Here is a 21,948-nt window from a genome sequence, read left to right on the forward strand (position 1 = left end):
TGTTTCCTCCACGTGGACGTGTTTCAGCCCTGTTTCCTCCACGTGGACGTGTTTCATCCCTGTTTCCTCCACGTGGACGTGTTTCTTTCCTCCACGTGGACGTGTTTCAGCCCTGTTTCCTCCACGTGGACGTGTTTCAGCCCTGTTTCCTCCACGTGGACGTGTTTCAGCCCTGTTTCCTCCACGTGGACGTGTTTCAGCCCTGTTTCCTCCACGTGGACGTGTTTCAGCCCTGTTTCCTCCACGTGGACGTGTTTCAGCCCTGTTTCCTCCACGTAGACGTGTTTCAGCCCGGAGGAGCTGATAAAGATCCATGGGCTGAATGGATCTAGCCTGTCCAGGTCTGACGTGGCCCGGCTCAGCCCAGCCCTGGTCCAGCAGCTCCTCAGTGGTGCCTGCAACAGCATCTCTCCCCCCACTGGACCATTAGACCAGCTCAGCACCACAGAGAGTGAGTGAACTGCTCCAGTCCGAGCCACTGTGATTCTGCATTATGTGCTCGTGATTGATCTATTGATTGCTACAGTACATACTATATTCAACACTCATTCCTTTCCTTTTGATACAGAATGTCCCATTCCTGCCTGTTAATTTTTTTTAATGATAAAGGAATTATAGAGAGACTATACAGAAATACATTTCCTCTGTTTGTAAATATGAATGCTCCAAAATTCAAAATCACAAAAGTTGAGGCTCTAGTCCAAAAAGACTAGAGCCTATTGCATTCGGTAGGACGAGAGCCTATTGCATTCGGTAGGACGAGAGCTTATTGCATTCGGTCGAACGAGAGCCTATTGCATTCGGTCGGACGAGAGCCTATTGCATTCGGTCGGACGAGAGCCTATTGCATTCGGTCGGACGAGAGCCTATTGCATTCGGTCGGACGAGAGCCTATTGCATTCGGTCGGACGAGAGCCTATTGCATTCGGTCGGACGAGAGCCTATTGCATTCGGTCGGACGAGCCTATTGCATTCGGGTCGGACGAGAGCCTATTGCATTCGGTCGGACGAGAGCCTATTGCATTCGGTCGGACGAGAGCCTATTGCATTCGGTCGGACGAGAGCCTATTGCATTCGGTCGGACGAGGCCTATTTCAAGCATAATCACACAATGTTTACTGTATTATCTAACAGACCTTTTGTGGCTTGACTGACTGACTGACCGATTGGCTTGAGTCTGGCATTGTTATTATATTTGTAACACCTTAATGTTAATTCTCTCTCCCCACAGAGTTTGTGTATGCCTCCATAGCCAATCTGCTGATCTGTCTGGCCGCCCTGGTTGGCGTTATGGTGCTGCTGTGTACCTCCTGCAGCAGTGTCTTCCAGCTCGTCATCCAGTTCTGTGTCAGTCTGGCCGTTGGCTCCCTCACTGGGGACGCCCTGTTGCACCTCCTGCCTATGGTGAGCACCACAGTACCATATCCACATCACTGAGCCCAGCTGATTCAAGCTGAGCTGCACTGTACTGGCCTGGTTATGCATCCATCATAGTTGCTGGAATGTCCAATGTGAAAAAAAACCCACTTATCTAGCCAGCCAGACCTCTTCCTCCTCAACACTTCATTAAAGTGTTGTGGTTAATGTCAGTGCGACCCAATGATCAGCCAGATGTCTGAGAGACCATGATAAGTCAGAGCAACACATACAGTCGTCCCATCTGATGCTTCCTAGCCTTATTTCCCCCAGGGCAGAAGTCTGAAGGGGATACTTCCTGCTACTGCAGCTCAGTCCATTTAGATCCATCATGTCAACATCGCAGGGCGAAGTATTAGCAGGCTGTCACACTGTGTCATCCCCTACAGTGTCAAATAATAATGATGTGAGGAACAAGAACGACACCTTCAGATCGGGCAAACGGAGAAATGGCCCCTTGTTCCTTCAGGGAACTTTAGGTTATTACAAAGCCAATGATAAGAGCAACATAACAATGTGTCCCAATGGTCCGACATGACTTCTTATCTTCCTCTCCTTCACAACCACTTATTTAGAGGACTTGATTGGTTAAAGCAATATGGTGGATAGGTACTGGTCTCCACTCTAGACTTTCATCTGTCAGTAGTGAGTGAAGGAGGTCATTTCAGACTAATGGACCCTGCACAGGTTGATTGCATCGCCAGTATTTGGTCTTGTGTAGTGTATTACACTTCACTTGAACCTGCCTTCATAAGAGTTACGCAACACTGTCATTACACTGTCATAGCACTGTCATAGCGCTGTCATAGCGCTGTCATAGCGCTGTCATAGCGCTGACTGTCAGACTGGGTTGTGACTGTGTTTCCTCTGTTGGTTCAGTTCCTAGGCCTCCATGTTCACAGTGAAGGAACAGATCACAGCCACTCAGAGGAGGTTCCAGACTACATCTGTAAGATACTGGTGATGATGGCTGGCATCTACTGCTTCTATCTCATGGAGACTATCTTCTCCATCATCACCACTCATAAGGACAGCCATCACCATTCCCTGCATCACCATGGGGTAAGTAGTGTCTATCATCTGGGCTGTGTTCAGTAGGGCACGATGTAGCAAAATGTATTGCAACAGGAAACAAAAATATGGGTTCTTATTGGACACGACCAGGTGGTACCTCCCCATTTCAGACGGTTTCTAAACCTTATCTCCTTACTGAACACCTCCGTTCTGTCAGCTTACTGGTTCGGTGGATCCATGGTGAAAAGAACTCCCACACACGCACACTTGCAATACACCTTTTAATAAAATGCAATGTTTCGGTCAAAGATATTTCAGGTCTTTCTGGTTCCAAAATGTGAGAATTGTTAGCTATCACCCGTAGATACATTTGAAGTCTGAAGTCTACATACACCTTAGCCAAATACATTTAAGCTCAGTTTTTCACAATTTCTGACATTTTATCCTGGTAAAAATTCCCTGTCTTATGTCAGTTAGGATCACCACTTTATTTTAAGAATGTGAAATGTCAGAATAATAATAGAGAGAATGATTTATCACAATCATCACATTCCCAGTGGGTCAGAAGTTTACATGCATTCAATTAGTATTTGGTAGCATTGCCTTTAAATTGTTTAACTTGGGTCAAATGTTTCGGGTAGCCTTCCACAAGCTTCCCACAATAAGTTGGGTGAATTTTGGCCCATTCCTCCTGACAGAGCTGGTGTAACTGAGTCAGGTTTGTAGGCCTCCTTGCTCACACATGCTTTTTCAGTTCTGCCCAATATTATTGAGGTCAGGGCTTTGTTATGACCACTCCAATACCTTGACTTTGTTGTCCTTAAGCCATTTTGCCACAACTTTGGAAGTATGCTTGGGGTCATTGTCCATTTGGAAGACCCATTTGCGACCAAGCTTTAACTTGAGATGTTGCTTCAATATATCCACATAATTTTCCTTGTTAATGATATCATCTATTTTGTGAAGTGCACCAGTCCCTCCTGCTGCAAAGCACCCCCACAACATGATGCTGCCACCCCCGTGCTTCACGGTTGGGATGGTGTTCTTCGGCTTGCAAGCCTCCCCCTTTTCCCTCCAAACAAAGCGATGGTCATTATGGCCAAACAGTTCTATTTTTGTTTCATCAGACCACTGGACATTTCTCCAAAAAGTACGATCTTTGTCCACATGTGCAGTTGCAAACCGTAGTCTGGCTTTCTTGTGGCGGTTTTGGAGCAGTGGCTTCTTCCTTGCTGAGCGGTCTTTCAGGTTATGTTGATATAGGACTTGTTTTACTGTGGATATAGATACTTTTGTACCTGTTTCACCCAGCATCTTCACAAGGGCCTTTGCTATTGTTCTGGGATTGATTTACACTTTTCGCACCAAAGTACGTTCATCACTAGGAGACAGTGTCTCCTTCCTGAGCGGTATGACGGCTGCGTGGTCCCATGGTGTTTATACTTGCGTACTATTGTTTGTACAGATGAGCGTGGTACCTTCAGGTGCTTGGAAATTGCTCCCAAGGATGAACCAGACCTGTGGAGGTCTACAATTTTTTTTCTGAGGTCTTGGCTGATTTCTTTTGATTTGATGATGTCAAGCAAAGAGGCACTGAGTTTGAAGGTAGGCCTTGAAATACATCCACAGGTACACCTCCAATTGACTAAAATGATGTCAATTAGCATATCAGAAGCTTCTAAAACCATGGCATAATTTTCTGGAATTTTCCAAGCTGTTTAAAGGCACAGTCAACTTAGTGTATGTAAACTTCTGACCCACTGGAATTGTGATACAATGAATTATATGTGAAATAATCTGTCTGTAAACATTTGTTGAAAAATTACTTGTCATGCACAAAGTAGATGTCCTAAACAACTTGCCAAAAATATAGTTTGTTAACAAGACATTTGTGGAGTGTTTGAAAAACGAGTTTTAATGACCCCAACCTAAGAGTATGTGAACTTCGACTTCAACTATACATGTTCTTTGTTGTCATGTTCCGGGCCCAGACAGATAGATTGTGCCATTGTGTTTCCAGGAGGAGTCTGAGCCCCATCACTGTGACCATGGTAAAGTCCTGGAGATGTACCTGCAGGAGAAAAAGAACAAGCAGTCCATCTCCCAGACTGACCTGGTAGGTTCTGTACCACTTATTCACAGACTGACCTGGTAGGTTCTGTACCACTTATTCACAGACTGACCTGGTAGGTTCTGTACCACCTATTCACAGACTGACCTGGTAGGTTCTGTACCACTTATTCACAGACTGACCTGGTAGGTTCTGTACCACCTATTCACAGACTGACCTGGTAGGTTCTGTACCACTTATTCACAGACTGACCTGGTAGGTTCTGTACCACTTATTCACAGACTGACCTGGTAGGTTCTGTACCACTTATTCACAGACTGACCTGGTAGGTTCTGTACCACTTATTCACAGACTGACCTGGTAGGTTCTGTACCACCTATTCACAGACTGACCTGGTAGGTTCTGTACCACTTATTCACAGACTGACCTGGTAGGTTCTGTACCACCTATTCACAGACTGACCTGGTAGGTTCTGTACCACTTATTCACAGACTGACCTGGTATGTTCTGTACCACTTATTCACAGACTGACCTGGTAGGTTCTGTACCACTTATTCACAGACTGACCTGGTAGGTTCTGTACCACTTATTCACAGACTGACCTGGTAGGTTCTGTACCACTTATTCACAGACTGACCTGGTAGGTTCTGTACCACTTATTCACAGACTGACCTGGTAGGTTCTGTACCACTTATTCACAGACTGACCTGGTAGGTTCTGTACCACTTATTCACAGACTGACCTGGTAGGTTCTGTACCACTTATTCACAGACTGACCTGGTAGGTTCTGTACCACCTATTCACAGACTGACCTGGTAGGTTCTGTACCACTTATTCACAGACTGACCTGGTAGGTTCTGTACCACCTATTCACAGACTGACCTGGTAGGTTCTGTACCACTTATTCACAGACTGACCTGGTAGGTTCTGTACCACCTATTCACAGACTGACCTGGTAGGTTCTGTACCACCTATTCACAGACTGACCTGGTAGGTTCTGTACCACCTATTCACAGACTGACCTGGTAGGTTCTGTACCACCTATTCACAGACTGACCTGGTAGGTTCTGTACCACTTATTCAGAGACTGACCTGGTAGGTTCTGTACCACCTATTCACAGACTGACCTGGTAGGTTCTGTAACACCTATTCACAGACTGACCTGGTAGGTTCTGTAGCACCTATTCACAGACTGACCTGGTAGGTTCTAAACCCTCTATCTGCTCTCTTGGAGATCTGAGTCAGAGGTCCATGACTGAACAGCCAGTATCCTAGTAAAGGCTGTGTTTTTACCTGTCACAGTATGTCGTCTCAAGTCTTTACTACCCGTGTCTCTGAATACCTTGTCCTCCACTAACTTGTTCACGCCTGCTGTAATTCCGATGTTATACTTCTGTAAAATTTTGATCCTAAAAGGTTGAAAGTGAGCACAGTGAGGACACAGAGAAAGCCTTTCCAGAACCAAACCAGCGCTCAAGAGGTAAGATAGACAACCCAGGTCATCATACAACCTGTAAGGAAGAGATTAAATATAGGTCAGGGTCTGACAGTCAGGGCGTTCACTGGAAAGCTGATATACTGTGAACTTACTGTGTGAGTCAAGTCTAGTCAATGATTACACACATTTAGCGTGACAAAGAGTAATGTGCACCAAAAAGCTTTGTTCACTTACATGAGGAACAGCAATACAGGGATTCATTACTGCAGGGGTACAACATTTTAGCTGCAGATGCACCCAAAAACACTCTGTCATATCACTGTAAATGATAATATCAACAGTGACAACAATTTATTTATCTGACATGATTAAAATGAGACATCATCCTTTATGTAATCTTTATAAACAATTCAAGCACAATATTCAATGGTTTAGTTGTAGTCACTCTACAGTATAACTGCTAGCTTGCCAGTTCCTACCAGTGTAAAAATACTTTAAAGTACTACTTAAGTAGTTTTTTGGGGTATCTCTACTTTACTTTACTATTTATATGTTTGCCAACTTTTACTTCACTACATTCCTAAAGAAAATAATGTACTTTTGACTTGTTTTCCCCCCTGACACCTAAAAGTGCTCGTTACATTTTGACAAAAAAATGGTCCATTTGACGCACTTAGTAAGAGAACATCCCTGGTCATCCCTACTGCCTCTGATCTGGCGGACTCATTAAACAGAGAACGTCCCTGGTCATCCCTACTGCCTCTGATCTGGCGGACTCATTAAACAGATAACGTCCCTGGTCATCCCTACTGCCTCTGATCTGGTGGACTCACTAAACAGAGAACATCCCTGGTCATCCCTACTGCCTCTGATCTGGTGGACTCATTAAACAGATAACGTCCCTGGTCATCCCTACTGCCTCTGATCTGGTGGACTCACTAAACAGAGAACATCCCTGGTCATCCCTACTGCCTCTGATCTGGTGGACTCATTAAACAGATAACGTCCCTGGTCATCCCTACTGCCTCTGATCTGGTGGACTCACTAAACACAAATGTTTTGTTTGTAAATAATATGTGCGTGTTGGAGTGTGCCTGTGGCTATAAGTACATATAAAAAACATGAATTATGCCATCCGGTTTGCTTAATATGAAGAATTTGAAATGATTTATACTTTTCATACTTAAGTATATTTGAGCAATTACATTTACTTTTGATACTGAAGTATATTTAAAACCAAATACTTTGACTTTTACTCAAGTAGTATTTTACTGGGTGACTTTGACTTGAGTCATTTTCTATGAAGGTATCTTTACTTTTACTCAAGTATGACAATTGTGTACTTTTCCCACCACTGGTTCCTACAGATGTAGGATCTTAATTTGATCACCCTGTTCTTGCAGGAAATGCAAACATTAAGTAAATTTAAGGTTTAAAAAGACTTCTAAAGATAGTAATTTCCCCTTTAAAATGTCAGACTTGATTTGTCCTAACTAACAATGTATCAACCCCTACAAAAATGTCCATTAATTATAATCCACACAATAATTCATATTTCCTGTTGCTATAGGATACTTTTCCTGCTGTGAGAAACTGGTCAAATTAAGATCCTACATCTGTATTCTGTATTCCAGCCTAATGACATTGGCTAATCAATAATGCTGTCATTGTGATATATGAATTTAGACACATGATATAAAATAGCCAAATTTGACTTTAGTTCTTTAGACGACTGAACTTTTCTCTGAGTTTCCCTTCTGCCTCTCCCCTCCACTAGAACAGCGTCTGCTACCCTACATGGTTACCATAGGGGACGGGATACATAACTTTGCCGATGGCCTGGCTATCGGAGCGGCCTTTTCTGTTTCCTGGAATTCCGGCCTTGCCACGTCTTTGGCTGTGTTCTGTCATGAGTTGCCTCACGAACTGGGTGAGTGTAGACTGATTTATATCTCTGTGTGTGTGTGTGTGTGTGTGTGTGTGTGTGTGTGTGTGTGTGTGTGTGTGTGTGTGTGTGTGTGTGTGTGTGTAAAATGGTGTTTGATTTCTGGACAATATTTTTTCATTTCAAAACAGTCAAGTGTTAGACTGGATGAGTAGTAGTGGTAGATGATTAGCCACGTCTTCTCTCTCCATACAGATTCCTATTCACACAATCCCTCCAATGGCATCAACCTAAGACCTACATTTTATCACTGACGTCCCTTTTAAACCTCTTCGTCCTACATCTCCCAGGTGATTTTGCAATCCTGCTGCACAGCGGGTTGTCAGTGAAGAAGGCCTTGATGCTGAACGTGGGCAGTGCCCTCACATCCTTCATCGGACTCTACATCGCCCTCACCGTCTCTACTGACCTGGCCACCAAGCAGTGGATCGCGGCCATCACCTCTGGTCTCTTCCTGTATGTGGGTCTGGCTGATATGGTTAGTACACTAGGTTTACCACATTCTCAAACAGGCTGTGAGGAATCACTTCTTTGGGTTTCTCTTCAAATGAGAGTCTATCGCACAAATTGTTCAAATGACCCTTCTCTACGCCCTGCCGTCTTGGTTACTGTTGCAACTTCGGACAACATTTTCCCCTGGAAGCCCAATTATGACTTGGGCCTTAAGTGTCTCCTGGCTATGTCACCTGACCAGGAAGAGCTCTGACCCCTAGTTATGGCACGGTTGCTCCTATGTCTTTCATCAATGCCCTAATGCCTATCTTTCTCTGTAAATATGCTATATTTGGGCAAGGAGTTAAATGCAGTGGATTGTCTTGCTTCTTTCTTCTCCCAGCTCCCCACCATGATCCATGCGGACAACCGTAGGCCCTGGCTCATGTTCCTGCTCCAGAACTTAGGACTGCTGTCTGGCTGGGGCATCCTGCTGCTCCTCTCTCTGTATGAAGAAAAGATTGGCTTCTAGAGCCTCCTAGTCCTCACACTGTACAGTACAATGCAATGGATTTGTATACAATTACAAATTACACTGTATGTAAACTATGCTATATTTGACCTGTTTTGATATATTTAATTGAACACGCTTGATCATTCTATATGATGGAAGATTTCCTCAAAATGACTTTCTCGATGATATATGCGATTTATAGTCTAGTTCTGTTGTATCTACCACATAGAAGTGTAGTCTGCTGGTGTTCAGTCTGAACCTGCTGTTGGTGCTAATGTTACTGTTGGAAAGGATTTCATCTGTATGCGATTTAGTTCAAACTGTAATTTATACCACCGATATTTATAATGGGACTCGCAGTTCCTCAGCCTACTGCCTCTGTAATTGCCACATCTTTTGTATGACCACATACCATAACAGTGTGACTGCAGGGAAGTAGGTAGATTGTGTTTTAATTTGTGATCGTGTGTAGTTAAGCGGTAATGCAGAGGTTGACAGTGTATTTATACATGTGAGAATGTGACATGTTTAGATCTGTCTAACTTTGTCACATGTATTTTTACTTACAGTATGTGCCACCAATCCCACAAAACCCCCCAAAAGTAATAAAATACACAAAGAAAATAATCATTCTGATACATGTTGATTCTTTATAGCTTTCCTTGTTTAGCACATACATTGAGCACAAAGCCATATGATGCTTTCCAGCTGCAGTATTTTTTCCATTCTGTCCAGTCTACCACTCAAGAAGAATTCCCTTTAAATGGATACAGGAAATAAAGTCCTCTAGATACTTGGTTATCTGACATGATTAGGTACGTCGGCAGTTTCACTGTTCAGAGTCCACACTTTCGAAGACAGACCGCTCAGATCCATGGATCGCAACTTCAGATAAATCAGAGGTGGACCCTCATTTAAACAACTCTTTTACAGTAGATCACCAGTCAGCATGGTGATTTACTGTAGTTTGTCTGATTACCAAGAGATGGTTATAAAGAAGGGTTGGTACAGCAAAGTATATCAGCAGAGATGACAGGCATTGTGGATTCATAGTAACATAGTAACAGTCAGAGCAAGGGAGTGGAGCTATATGTCAAGGCTTTATGCCTCCCAAATGGCACCCTATTGCCTAATTGGTGCACTACTTGTAACCAGAGTCCTGGTCAAAAGTAGTGCACTATATAGGGAATAGGGTGCCATTTGGGAGGCACACATAGAGTTTCTGGTCCATACAGTATGACCAACAGTAAAGAGCAAGGGCAATAGGGGCGTGGCCCCGCATACAGAACGCTCCACACAGGTATGACCGTAAGTTCAAGGGAGTTAAGTGGATAAGACTGATGATTTAGCAGCCTTACGATAAATATTTAGAATCATCTCTATGCACACCAGAGCTACAGATAAGATTAGAGGTTTATTTCGCTCATCTTTGTTTTTAAATAAAATGGTTAAGTTAATAAAAAATACTAATAATATAAGATGCATGTGTTTGTTTAGAAACATCGCCACATTATGTCAGTGGCCTAGAGAGAGAGAGATCCCAGCTGTTTAGGCTTCTTCATCATAAACTACTATAATGATCCCTTATGGTTTGACTGTCTCAGCTTCGGTCCTGTTGTCTCTTAGTTCCTGTCCTGTTTTCTCTTAGATTTCTCTTAGTTCCTTTCCTGTTTTCTCTTAGTTCCTGTCCTGTTTTCTCTTAGTTCCTGTCCTGTTTTCTCTTAGTTCCTGTCCTGTTTTCTCTTAGTTCCTGTCCTGTTTTCTCTTAGATTTCTGTCCTGTTTTCTCTTAGATTTCTGTCCTGTTTTCTCTTAGTTCCTGTCCTGTTTTCTCCTAGGTTCTGTCCTGTTTTATCCTAGGTTCTGTCCTGTTTTATCCTAGGTTCTGTCCTGTTTTCTCTTAGTTCCTGTCCTGTTTTCTCTTAGTTCCTCTCCTGTTTTCTCTTAGTCCTGTTTTCTCATAGTTCCTGTCCTGTTTTCTCCTAGGTTCTGTCCTGTTTTCTCTTAGTTCCTGTCCTGTTTTCCCCTAGGTTCTTTCCTGTTTTCTCCTAGGTTCTGTCCTGTTTTCTCTTAGTTCCTGTCCTGTTTTCTCTTAGTTCCTGTCCTCTTTTCTCTTAGTTCCTGTCCTCTTTTCTCTTAGTTCCTCTCCTGTTTTCTCTTAGTCCTGTTTTCTCATAGTTCCTGTCCTGTTTTCTCCTAGGTTCTGTCCTGTTTTCTCTTAGTTCCTGTCCTGTTTTCCCCTAGGTTCTTTCCTGTTTTCTCCTAGGTTCTGTCCTGTTTTCTCTTAGTTCCTGTCCTGTTTTCTCTTAGTTCCTGTCCTCTTTTCTCTTAGTTCCTGTCCTCTTTTCTCCTAGGTTCTGTCCCGTTTTCTCTTAGCACCTGTCCTGTTTTCTCCTAGGTTCTGTCCTGTTTTCTCCTAGGTTCTGTCCTGTTTTCTCCTAGGTTCTGTCCTGTTTTCTCTTAGTTCCTGTCCTGTTTTCTCTTAGTTCCTGTCCTCTTTTCTCTTAGTTCCTGTCCTCTTTTCTCCTAGGTTCTGTCCCGTTTTCTCTTAGCACCTGTCCTGTTTTCTCCTAGGTTCTGTCCTGTTTTCTCCTAGGTTCTGTCCTGTTTTCTCCTAGGTTCTGTCCTGTTTTCTCCTAGGTTCTGTCCTGTTTTCTCTTAGTTCCTGTCCTGTTTTCTCTTAGTTCCTGTCCTCTTTTCTCTTAGTTCCTGTCCTGTTTTCTCTTAGTTCCTGTCCTCTTTTCTCTTAGTTCCTGTCCTCTTTTCTCCTAGGTTCTGTCCCGTTTTCTCTTAGCACCTGTCCTGTTTTCTCCTAGGTTCTGTCCTGTTTTCTCCTAGGTTCTATCCTGTTTTCTCCTAGGTTCTGTCCTGTTTTCTCCTAGGTTCTGTCCTGTTTTCTCCTAGGTTCTGTCCTGTTTTCTCCTAGGTTCTATCCTGTTTTCTCCTAGGTTCTGTCCTGTTTTCTCCTAGGTTCTATCCTGTTTTCTCCTAGGTTCTGTCCTGTTTTCTCCTAGGTTCTGTCCTGTTTTCTCCTAGGTTCTATCCTGTTTTCTCCTAGGTTCTGTCCTGTTTTCTCCTAGGTTCTATCCTGTTTTCTCCTAGGTTCTGTCCTGTTTTCTATTCCTTTCTGTTTTGTTTGAAAAAGTTCCAGATTCTTTTTTTTTTTTTTTACAAACAACTTTCCAAAGAATAATAGAATAAACAAATAGTTGAAAGTGGTGAAGTTATGCCAAGCTACTCATAGGGAGTTGATGATACACATTACATTTGAACTTTATAATGAATTGAGGATTTTGTCTCCAACATAAGTGAGGAAAAATAGTTTCTTATAAGTAGGGATTTGTTCATATTGACCACTAGAGGGAGCTCTGAGCATAATAATGTCATGTCTTTCCTTTTGCCCTGAAATTCACCCCAGACACATGGCCACAGAGAGACAGACACAGTATCACTGTAGGATGTTTTCTTTCCACAGAAATGATAGATGAGATTTGTCAATGCTTGATTATAAGAACATGGTGTTGTAAATAGTGAGGTAAATTGATATTCTTCACAAATCCCTACTATATTTAAAGAGATGAATGTTCTTTTTATATTGCATTCACATTTCAGTCCACTGCAGTTACAGCAATTTGACAGTTGTTAGAACATTTATCATGGTCCACCTATTATAATTTGACTGTTTTTCAACTGTAGATGACATGGGCAAAGAAATCCTGCAGACTATTTCATTGTCCGGCTATTCATAAACTCCTCCCTGTCAAATATTCTCCATGTACAACCTTCTGAAACAAGCATTACAATATGACAATCATGTGACAATACTCGACAAAACAATTTTGATGCAATTGCATGTAGAATAATAGTGAAGACATCAAAACTATGAAATAACACATGGAATCGTGTAGTAATCAAAAAAGTGTTAAACAAATCAAAATATATTTTAGATTCTTCAAAGTAGCCAACCTTTGTCTTGATGACAGCTTTTTATTCTCTACCAGCTTCATGAGGTACGCCTGCCAGTCTTTAGAAAGCACCAATTCATTTATTCATAGACGCCAGTGACGACCCGTCATTCAGGGCAGGTGGGGCAGAGTAAAAAATAAGCATGTTATTTTGGCATTGATACGTGTCACATATCAGTTTGCAAACAACGTAAAAAATATATAAAAAAATAATTGAGTTAATAAAGCCTCATGTGGGATTGGTGGCACATAAGAAAACAAAAAATAGACTTGAGTAAGGCAGCTCCAAAATGCAGGTGTTTCAGCGTAGCTCAGTGCTTTCTGTGGTGGTGGGACAGCCAGCAGAAAATATGGAGCATATGGGTTGGTAATGTTCTCTAGTTACTCCGTCATTGGCTTAGTGTTCTGTCACTCATGGGGACACAATGTCACCGCCAAATCTAAGGGTAGAGCTTGAAAATTCAAGCCCCTTGGGTGCTGCCATAGAGGTAAATTAGAAGTGCCCATCCAAGAAGACTCCAGGTCATTGGCCACAGATAAAATTAAGTCAAATCACATTATATGTACAGTAGCTTTGATTGGACTGATCATGTCAACATCATACTTTCAAAATCTTAGCTAGCAGTCATCATCATGAGTGAAGTCAACAATAAACTAGCAAATCCTTTTTAATCCTTGTCAAATTAAGATAAATAATGAAGAGAAATGATCAAATGTATCTGTGCTCATCGGCCATGAACATTACACAACAAGTTGGAAATTGCAAATTCAACAATGAGTTGTTTGGAAGGAATCAGTGGCTAACTGCAAGCATTGCAAAACAATCACTAGCCTGCTATTCACTGGAGTGGCTGTCTGGTCCCAAGTATGGGGTTAAGGATCTCTTTTCCAAGCTTAAAATGATAAACATTCAACATTGGCCATGCTGTCAATCCAGCATAATTTCTGCCGCACTCAAAACTGTTACTCGGAACTGGGAATTCTGCCTTTAGTGAGTTCAAGACAACTGGGATCTCAGAGAGAAAACAAGCTCCGACTGGGAAAAAAAACATTTTGGATGGTCATCCAACTCGGAATTGTAAATCGGGAAGTCGGGCCTTTCTCTAGAGCTACTTGAAGATCACTGACGTCATCATGATTCAACCTGTTTTTTTTCCCTCTAAGTTCCCAGTTGTCTTGGAAGCACCATAAGTCCAGAGAATGCCAGACTTTGATGACAAAATTTGCTGACGAAGGACCGCCATGCCATCTTCTTGTTCAAGTGAGCACAGCACAACGAGTCCAAAAAAGGTATTTTATCCTTCTGCATAAATTATGTAATATGCCAGGGAGGTGTGTATACTGTAGCTAAGAAAGTAATACTAAGTTGATGTTGTGTAGTAAACTGTTAGTAGCCCAAGTGCCTCACCCCAAAAATTTGGTCTATTTTTCCCTCTTAATTTTGCCAACTGTTCCGACTTGGTGGTGCGTATGGAACCTATAGCCTGTTTTAGAGAAATGTAATCATTGAATATTGTAAGAGCTTTCATTGTCTCTTTATATGCCCTCTTTATTTATCCTACGTTTCTGACTTGGTGTACAGGGAGAACACTGTAAGAACGGCCCATGTTCTGAATTATGTCGCTATGCATCTCAAAGTGCTTAACAAATAGTTATATTGACTACGTCAGTCGTAGCTCGCCCATTGATGTCTTTATCGAAATGACAGATTGCCTCTTATCCGCTTGTTGTCCCCTTATGCCATAGTTTTGTACAGCTCAATTGTTAGTAGAAACAACATTTGTTTAAGCAAGTCAGCCATATCTGCTAAGTTTCTTTGAAAGGCAGTAAATGAGAAGGAATTAACTTTCACTGCCAGACAAGGCTCCGCTGATAGCCAGGTGTAGCAGTGGTAAGATGTTGGGACTGCTGTTGGGACACTGATGTTGGGAAAGCTTTATGTCGGTGTTACGAATCCCTTTTGGCCCGACAGTCTAGGGGGGATGGTAATGAGACCCGTAACATAACTCATGCAAATTATTATTGTGACAAAGTAAAAGTGTGCACGAAATAACCACGACAACAGAAATCTACCGTCAAACTCTAGGTTTATTTATAAACACACGGTAATGGGGGGAGCAGGAAAAGGGGCTGAGCTGGACCCAAGGAAAGAAACAATAAGTATTCAAAAACACCCCTAAGCTAGACTAGCCTACTTTAACAACAGTTAACTAACCAAAAATACAGTGGGTGGTCCGCCCAGTTCTAACTAGTGTGTTTAACAAAGTTCACCTACGGGTAGTGTATGCCCATGGGCGACTTGTCTTGGTTTCCCCCTTTTCCCACCAGCAACACAAACACCATAACCAAAAACAATACTCACAGGTGATGACAAAGTGCTATGGAGGTGCTTTCAACAAAAGAGAGGTTAAGACACAAAGCGAGAGTGAAACACAGAGACCTACAGACATGGCATTTACAGAGAGATTGAGCTAGAGATTGCTCTAGAGCAAACAAATGGGGTTTTTAAACCATGGGGAAGGAACTGTGATAGGGTAGGAAATAGGAGGAGGTGTGTCTTCTGATTGATGATTGATTGTTGACTGATTGGGGAGTGATGGTTTTCACCTGTGAGGGGAGAAGGAGAGAAAAGAAACACACACAGGATAACTGTATCCGTAACACTCCCACCCTTAAAGAAGCAACCCTAGGGATTGCGACCACAGTATTACAATGAATACTCACAACAATAACAAAGTCAACCTTGACAAAACATACAACAATCATTACACACGAGACAAAGCATCTGCCAATACATTCTCGTCTCCTGTACACAACTCTTGGGACAAGAACTGTTCTTTAAGGATTTTCATTGGTCCTCTCACTGTGTGACCAAACACTAGTTCAGCCGGGCTGAAACCTAGGGACTCCTGCACAGTTTCACGAGCAGCAAACAAAACTAGAGGAACTCCCTCATCCCAATCTTTCTCAGATTCCAAACAATATTTACGTACCATAGACTTCAGTGTCTGATGCCATCTTTCAAGTGCACCCTGAGACTCTGGGTGATAGGCGCTTGACACACGGTGCGCAATTGACAAGGATTTTAACACCTGCCTGAAGAGCTTGGATAGGAAATTGGTACCTTGATCGCTTTGTACCACCTAGGTAACCGAATGTCGTGAAGAATTTTATTAAGGCTTTACTCACTACCGGGGCTGTAATCCTTCTCAGAGGAATGGCCTCGGGGTATCTTGTAGCCATACACATTATCGTTAACAAAAACTGGTTACCCGATTTTGTCTTCGGTAACGGTCCGACACAATCAACCACCACATGCTCGAATGGTTCACCTATGACAGGTATGGGACAAAGAGGAGCGGGAGGAATAACCTGATTTGGTTTTCCTGTTATCTGACATGTGTGGCATGTCCGACAGAACTGAGCCACATCTTGTTTTAAACCCGGCCAAAAGAAATGTCGAAGGATCCGATCATAAGTTTTTGTGATTCCTAAATGACCAGACCACTGGTGATCATGAGCAAGGGATAACACATTTTGTCGAAAGGCTGTAGGAATCACTATTTGGTAAACAGCATTCCAATCTCCATCCGCGTCAACATGGGATTTCCATTTACGCATGAGGAGATTACCATCAATGAAGTAAGCCACGTTCTTCTTCTTCACATCTTCCAATGAGACAACACTAGAAAAACATTTAGCAAGCTTGTTGTCAACCTTTTGGTTAGCAATCAGCTGCTCACGAGTGACTGGTAACTGTATTGCATCAGCAATAAGTTCAACGTTCTTTGATTCTTTCCTGGGCTGTTTGTCAGAGGTGATCAGCTTCTCAGAGGTATCACACAATCCATCTTCTTGATCAACCTCTTTGAACAGTACAGTGTTCGACAAATCTATCTCGTCACCCTCTTGTCGTGCCTGAGCACGAGTGACAGCACAAGCGGGGAACACATGTGGATAACTCTGTGCCAGCTCATTAGAGAGAGTGGTCACTTTTATCCAATACTTCCAATACGGGTACTACCTTTCCTCCGGCAATATCGTTACCCATTATAAAGGTCACACCTTTCACTGGCAACATAGGGCGTACCCCCACTCTGAATATTCCACTGATTAACTCAGAGTGTACTTTCACAAAGTGCAATGGCACTGGGACAAAACCCATTTCAATACCCTGCACTAACACACTGGAACCACAGTATGTATCGTCAGATAAGGGCAACACATCAGACAATATAAACGACTGCGCCGCACCAGTATCTCTAAGGATTTTAACCGGTCGTTGAGACGCTTCCATTCGTTAGGGACACAAACCCCTCAAATGAATGGTTCATAACTGCGGTCGGGGACTGAGACTTTCAAACTACAGTTACCCTGAGGCACCTGTTTTGTTGCAGACCTCACAACCGTATGAATTAGAGCAACACCTGTTGGTGGCTTGGCACGAAGAGGCATCCCTTGTTTGCGTTTAAGCAGGAAGCAATCATTAATCATATGTCCTACTTTATGACAATAGAAACAGGGACGCTCATTCTTCTGGCGTGCTTGATATACTACTACTGGCCGACTAGGGCTAAAGGTAGGAAACTCAGTGGCTCTACTCTCAGTTTGAGCCGAAAACACACTCTTGTGCGTCAACACAAACTCGTCTGCCAACACAGACGCTTCTGCCAGGGAGGATACTTTCTGTTCGTTTAGGTAAACTACAATGCGTTCGGGTAAGCAATTTTTAAACTCTTCCAACAAGATTAACTCCCGGAGAGAGTTGAAATCAGTTACCTTACTAGCAGCATGCCATTTATCAAACAGATTTCCCTTGTCTCTAGCAAATTCCACATAAGTCTTACTAGAAGACTTTCTATGAGACCTAAATCTCTGTCGGTATGCCTCAGGCACAAGCTCATAGGCACGAAGAACAGTAGCTTTGACCACTTCGTAATTCAAACTGTCCTCCAGAGGTAGCGCTGACAAAACCTCTTGGGCCTTACCAGGTAATTTACACTGGCACCATACCTCTTCAGGTCATTTCAATGCTACGGCTATACGCTCAAATACACTAAAATAGGAGTCAACCTCTGACTCTCTGAACAAAGGTACTAAGGCAATCTGCCTACTAATGTCAAACGTGTTTGAGGACACAGTAGGTGAGGACGGCTCACAAACAGGCACAGTAGGACCGGAGGCTAGCCTCGCTGTCTCCAGTTCCATCTGGCGCATTTTGAACTCCAACTGCCTTTGTTCTCTGTCTGCCTCAATTTTACACATCTCCAAATGTCGTTGTTCTCGTTCTTTTTCTGCCTCTATTTTACACATCTCCAACTGGAGAGTCTCTCGCCTAATTTGGGCTCTCTTCCACCTCCAGTTGGAACTGTGCTAAACAGACATCCCTCCTGGCATCACCATTTGACAGTGGGGAGAGTGGATCAAAACGGGACAATGTGGCTGGTGTTTTAGCCTCGCCCTCATTATCAGACACCAATGGGCTCACAGCAGCAGCAACATCCGCTACAGGGGTAGTAGACTCAGGCAGCGGTAACACAAGCACCTGCTCTTCCAACAATACATTTAATACTAGCCGTTTAACCTCCGCCTTAACTAAACTCTGCGGAATCGATACTGAATAATGGTCAGCCAAGGTCATTAAATCAACTCTACGACATTTGTCAAAAACCTCCCACGAAGGGTTATCCAAAAAGGATCTCAAATCAAAAGTAGTCATGTTACACTACTTCACAAGTGCCAAAGAAAATAGCAAACACTAATGCTACTTCAGCTATGACGCTCAACACTGAACTATACCACTACAACAATCTACATGAGCGGCATGGGTGTCAGTTATGACAGCATCCCGGATGAGCCCCCACTTATGTTACGAATCCCTTTTGGCCCGACAGTCTAGGGGAGATGGTAATGAGACCCGTAACATAACTCATGCAAATGATTATTGTGACAAAGTAAAAGTGTGCACGAAATAACCACGACAACAGAAATCTACCGTCAAACTCTAGGTTTATTTATAAACACACGGTAATGGGGGGAGCAGGGAAAAAGGGCTGAGCTGGACCCAAGGAAAGAAACAATAAGTATTCAAAAACACCCCTAAGCTAGACTAGCCTACTTTAACAACAGTTAACTAACTAACCAAAAATACAGTGGGTGGTCCGCCCAGTTCTAACTAGTGTGTTTAACAAAGTTCACATACGGGTAGTGTATGCCCATGGGCGACTTGTCTTGGTTTCCCCCTTTTCCCACCAGCAACACACAAACACCATAACCAAAAACAATACTCACAGGTGATGACAAAGTGCTATGGAGGTGCTTTCAACAAAAGAGAGGTTAAGACACAAAGCGAGAGTGAAACACAGAGACCTACAGACATGGCATTTACAGAGAGATTGAGCTAGAGATTGCTCCAGAGCAAACAAATGATGGGGTTTTTAAACCATGGGGAAGGAACTGTGATAGGGTAGGAAATAGGAGGAGGTGTGTCTTCTGATTGATGATTGATTGTTGACTGATTGGGGAGTGATGGTTTTCACCTGTGAGGGGAGAAGGAGAGAAAAGAAACACACACACAGGATACACACACACACAGGATAACTGTATCCGTAACAGTCGGCCCTAACAGTTTGTGGGCACTGTTTGTCACCATTATAGTGTAATTAATGTGTTGTGTAGTGGTTTTGCTGGCATGCATCGCACAATTATAATTGTTTTGATTTCCTCACCAAGATTTACATGCTAAAATCGCCACTGATAGACACAGATGCATGCTCAGCTGTGTAGGATAGAATCTATTGATAGACACAGATGCATGCTCAGCTGTGTAGGATATAATCTATTGATAGACACAGATGCATGCTCAGCTGTGTAGGATAGAATCTATTGATAGACACAGATGCATGCTCAGCTGTGTAGGATAGAATCTATTGATAGACACAGATGCATGCTCAGCTGTGTAGGATAGAATCTATTGATAGACACAGACGCATGCTCAGCTGTGCAGGATAGAATCTATTGATAGACACAGACGCATGCTCAGCTGTGCAGGATAGAATCTATTTACATTTACATTTAAGTCATTTAGCAGACGCTCTTATCCAGAGCGACTTACATTGATAGACACAGACGCATGCTCAGCTGTGCAGGATAGAATCTATTGATAGACACAGACGCATGCTCAGCTGTGTAGGATATAATCTATTGATAGACACAGACGCATGCTCAGCTGTGCAGGATAGAATCTATTGATAGACACAGACGCATGATCAGCTGTGTAGGATAGAATCTATTGATAGACACAGACGCATGCTCAGCTGTGCAGGATAGAATCTATTGATAGACACAGACGCATGCTCAGCTGTGTAGGATAGAATCTATTGATAGACACAGACGCATGATCAGCTGTGCAGGATGGAATCTATTGATAGACACAGACGCATGCTCAGCTGTGTAGGATAGAATCTATTGATAGACACAGACGCATGCTCAGCTGTGTAGGATAGAATCTATTGATAGACACAGACGCATGCTCAGCTGTGTAGGATGGAATCTATTGATAGACACAGACGTATGATCAGCTGTGTAGGATAGAATCTATTGATAGACACAGACGCATGATCAGCTGTGCAGGATGGAATCTATTGATAGACACAGACGTATGATCAGCTGTGTAGGATGGAATCTATTGATAGACAGACGCATGCTCAGCTGTGTAGGATGGAATCTATTGATAGACAGACGTATGCTCAGCTGTGTAGGATAGAATGTGGTAAAGATGGACCCTATAAAGATCCGGTAACTGTATTTCAGGTGCTAGATACAGAGGAATGTGGTAAAGATGGACCCTATAAAGATCCGGTAACTGTATTTCAGGTGCTAGATACAGAGGAATGTGGTAAAGATGGACCCTATAAAGATCCGGTAACTGTATTTCAGGTGCTAGATACAGAGGAATGTGGTAAAGATGGACCCTATAAAGATCCGGTAACTGTATTTCAGGTGCTAGATACAGAGGAATGTGGTAAAGATGGACCCTATAAAGATCCGGTAACTGTATTTCAGGTGCTAGATACAGAGGAATGTGGTAAAGATGGACCCTATAAAGATCCGGTAACTGTATTTCAGGTGCTAGATACAGAGGAATGTGGTAAAGATGGACCCTATAAAGATCCGGTAACTGTATTTCAGGTGGTAGATACAGAGGAATGTGGTAAAGATGGACCCTATAAAGATCCGGTAACTGTATTTCAGGTGCTAGATACAGAGGAATGTGGTAAAGATGGACCCTATAAAGATCCGGTAACTGTATTTCAGGTGCTAGATACAGAGGAATGTGGTAAAGATGGACCCTATAAAGATCCGGTAACTGTATTTCAGGTGCTAGATACAGAGGAATGTGGTAAAGATGGACCCTATAAAGATCCGGTAACTGTATTTCAGGTGCTAGATACAGAGGAATGTGGTAAAGATGGACCCTATAAAGATCCGGTAACTGTATTTCAGGTGCTAGATACAGAGGAATGTGGTAAAGATGGACCCTATAAAGATCCGGTAACTGTATTTCAGGTGCTAGATACAGAGGAATGTGGTAAAGATGGACCCTATAAAGATCCGGTAACTGTATTTCAGGTGCTAGATACAGAGGAATGTGGTAAAGATGGACCCTATAAAGATCCGGTAACTGTATTTCAGGTGCTAGATACAGAGGAATGTGGTAAAGATGGACCCTATAAAGATCCGGTAACTGTATTTCAGGTGCTAGATACAGAGGAATGTGGTAAAGATGGACCCTATAAAGATCCGGTAACTGTATTTCAGGTGCTAGATACAGAGGAATGTGGTAAAGATGGACCCTATAAAGATCCGGTAACTGTATTTCAGGTGGTAGATACAGAGGAATGTGGTAAAGATGGACCCTATAAAGATCCGGTAACTGTATTTCAGGTGCTAGATACAGAGGAATGTGGAAAAGATGTACCCTATAAAGATCCGGTAACTGTATTTCAGGTGCTAGATACAGAGGAATGTGGTAAAGATGGACCCTATAAAGATCCGGTAACTGTATTTCAGGTGCTAGATACAGAGGAATGTGGTAAAGATGGACCCTATAAAGATCCGGTAACTGTATTTCAGGTGCTAGATACAGAGGAAT

General features: G+C 42.7%; 1 protein-coding gene across 1 annotated transcript in view; it reads left to right on the forward strand.

Moving 5' to 3' along the window:
- LOC115127715 (zinc transporter ZIP4-like) overlaps positions 1-9,457 on the forward strand; it is a 42,969-nt gene extending 33,512 nt beyond the window's left edge. Inside the window, exons 5-12 of the mRNA XM_065018001.1 lie at positions 280-451; positions 1,232-1,404; positions 2,296-2,478; positions 4,451-4,546; positions 5,918-5,981; positions 7,717-7,869; positions 8,175-8,362; positions 8,720-9,457. Of these exons, the coding sequence (XP_064874073.1) occupies positions 280-451; positions 1,232-1,404; positions 2,296-2,478; positions 4,451-4,546; positions 5,918-5,981; positions 7,717-7,869; positions 8,175-8,362; positions 8,720-8,848 (1,158 nt within the window). The 3' untranslated portion in view covers positions 8,849-9,457. The remainder of the gene's footprint in view (positions 1-279; positions 452-1,231; positions 1,405-2,295; positions 2,479-4,450; positions 4,547-5,917; positions 5,982-7,716; positions 7,870-8,174; positions 8,363-8,719) is intronic.
- The last annotated feature ends 12,491 nt before the right edge of the window (positions 9,458-21,948 follow it).

The sequence above is a fragment of the Oncorhynchus nerka genome, linkage group LG4, assembly GCF_034236695.1.
Source record: "Oncorhynchus nerka isolate Pitt River linkage group LG4, Oner_Uvic_2.0, whole genome shotgun sequence".
In the NCBI taxonomy this organism is placed as follows: Eukaryota; Metazoa; Chordata; class Actinopteri; order Salmoniformes; family Salmonidae; genus Oncorhynchus; species Oncorhynchus nerka.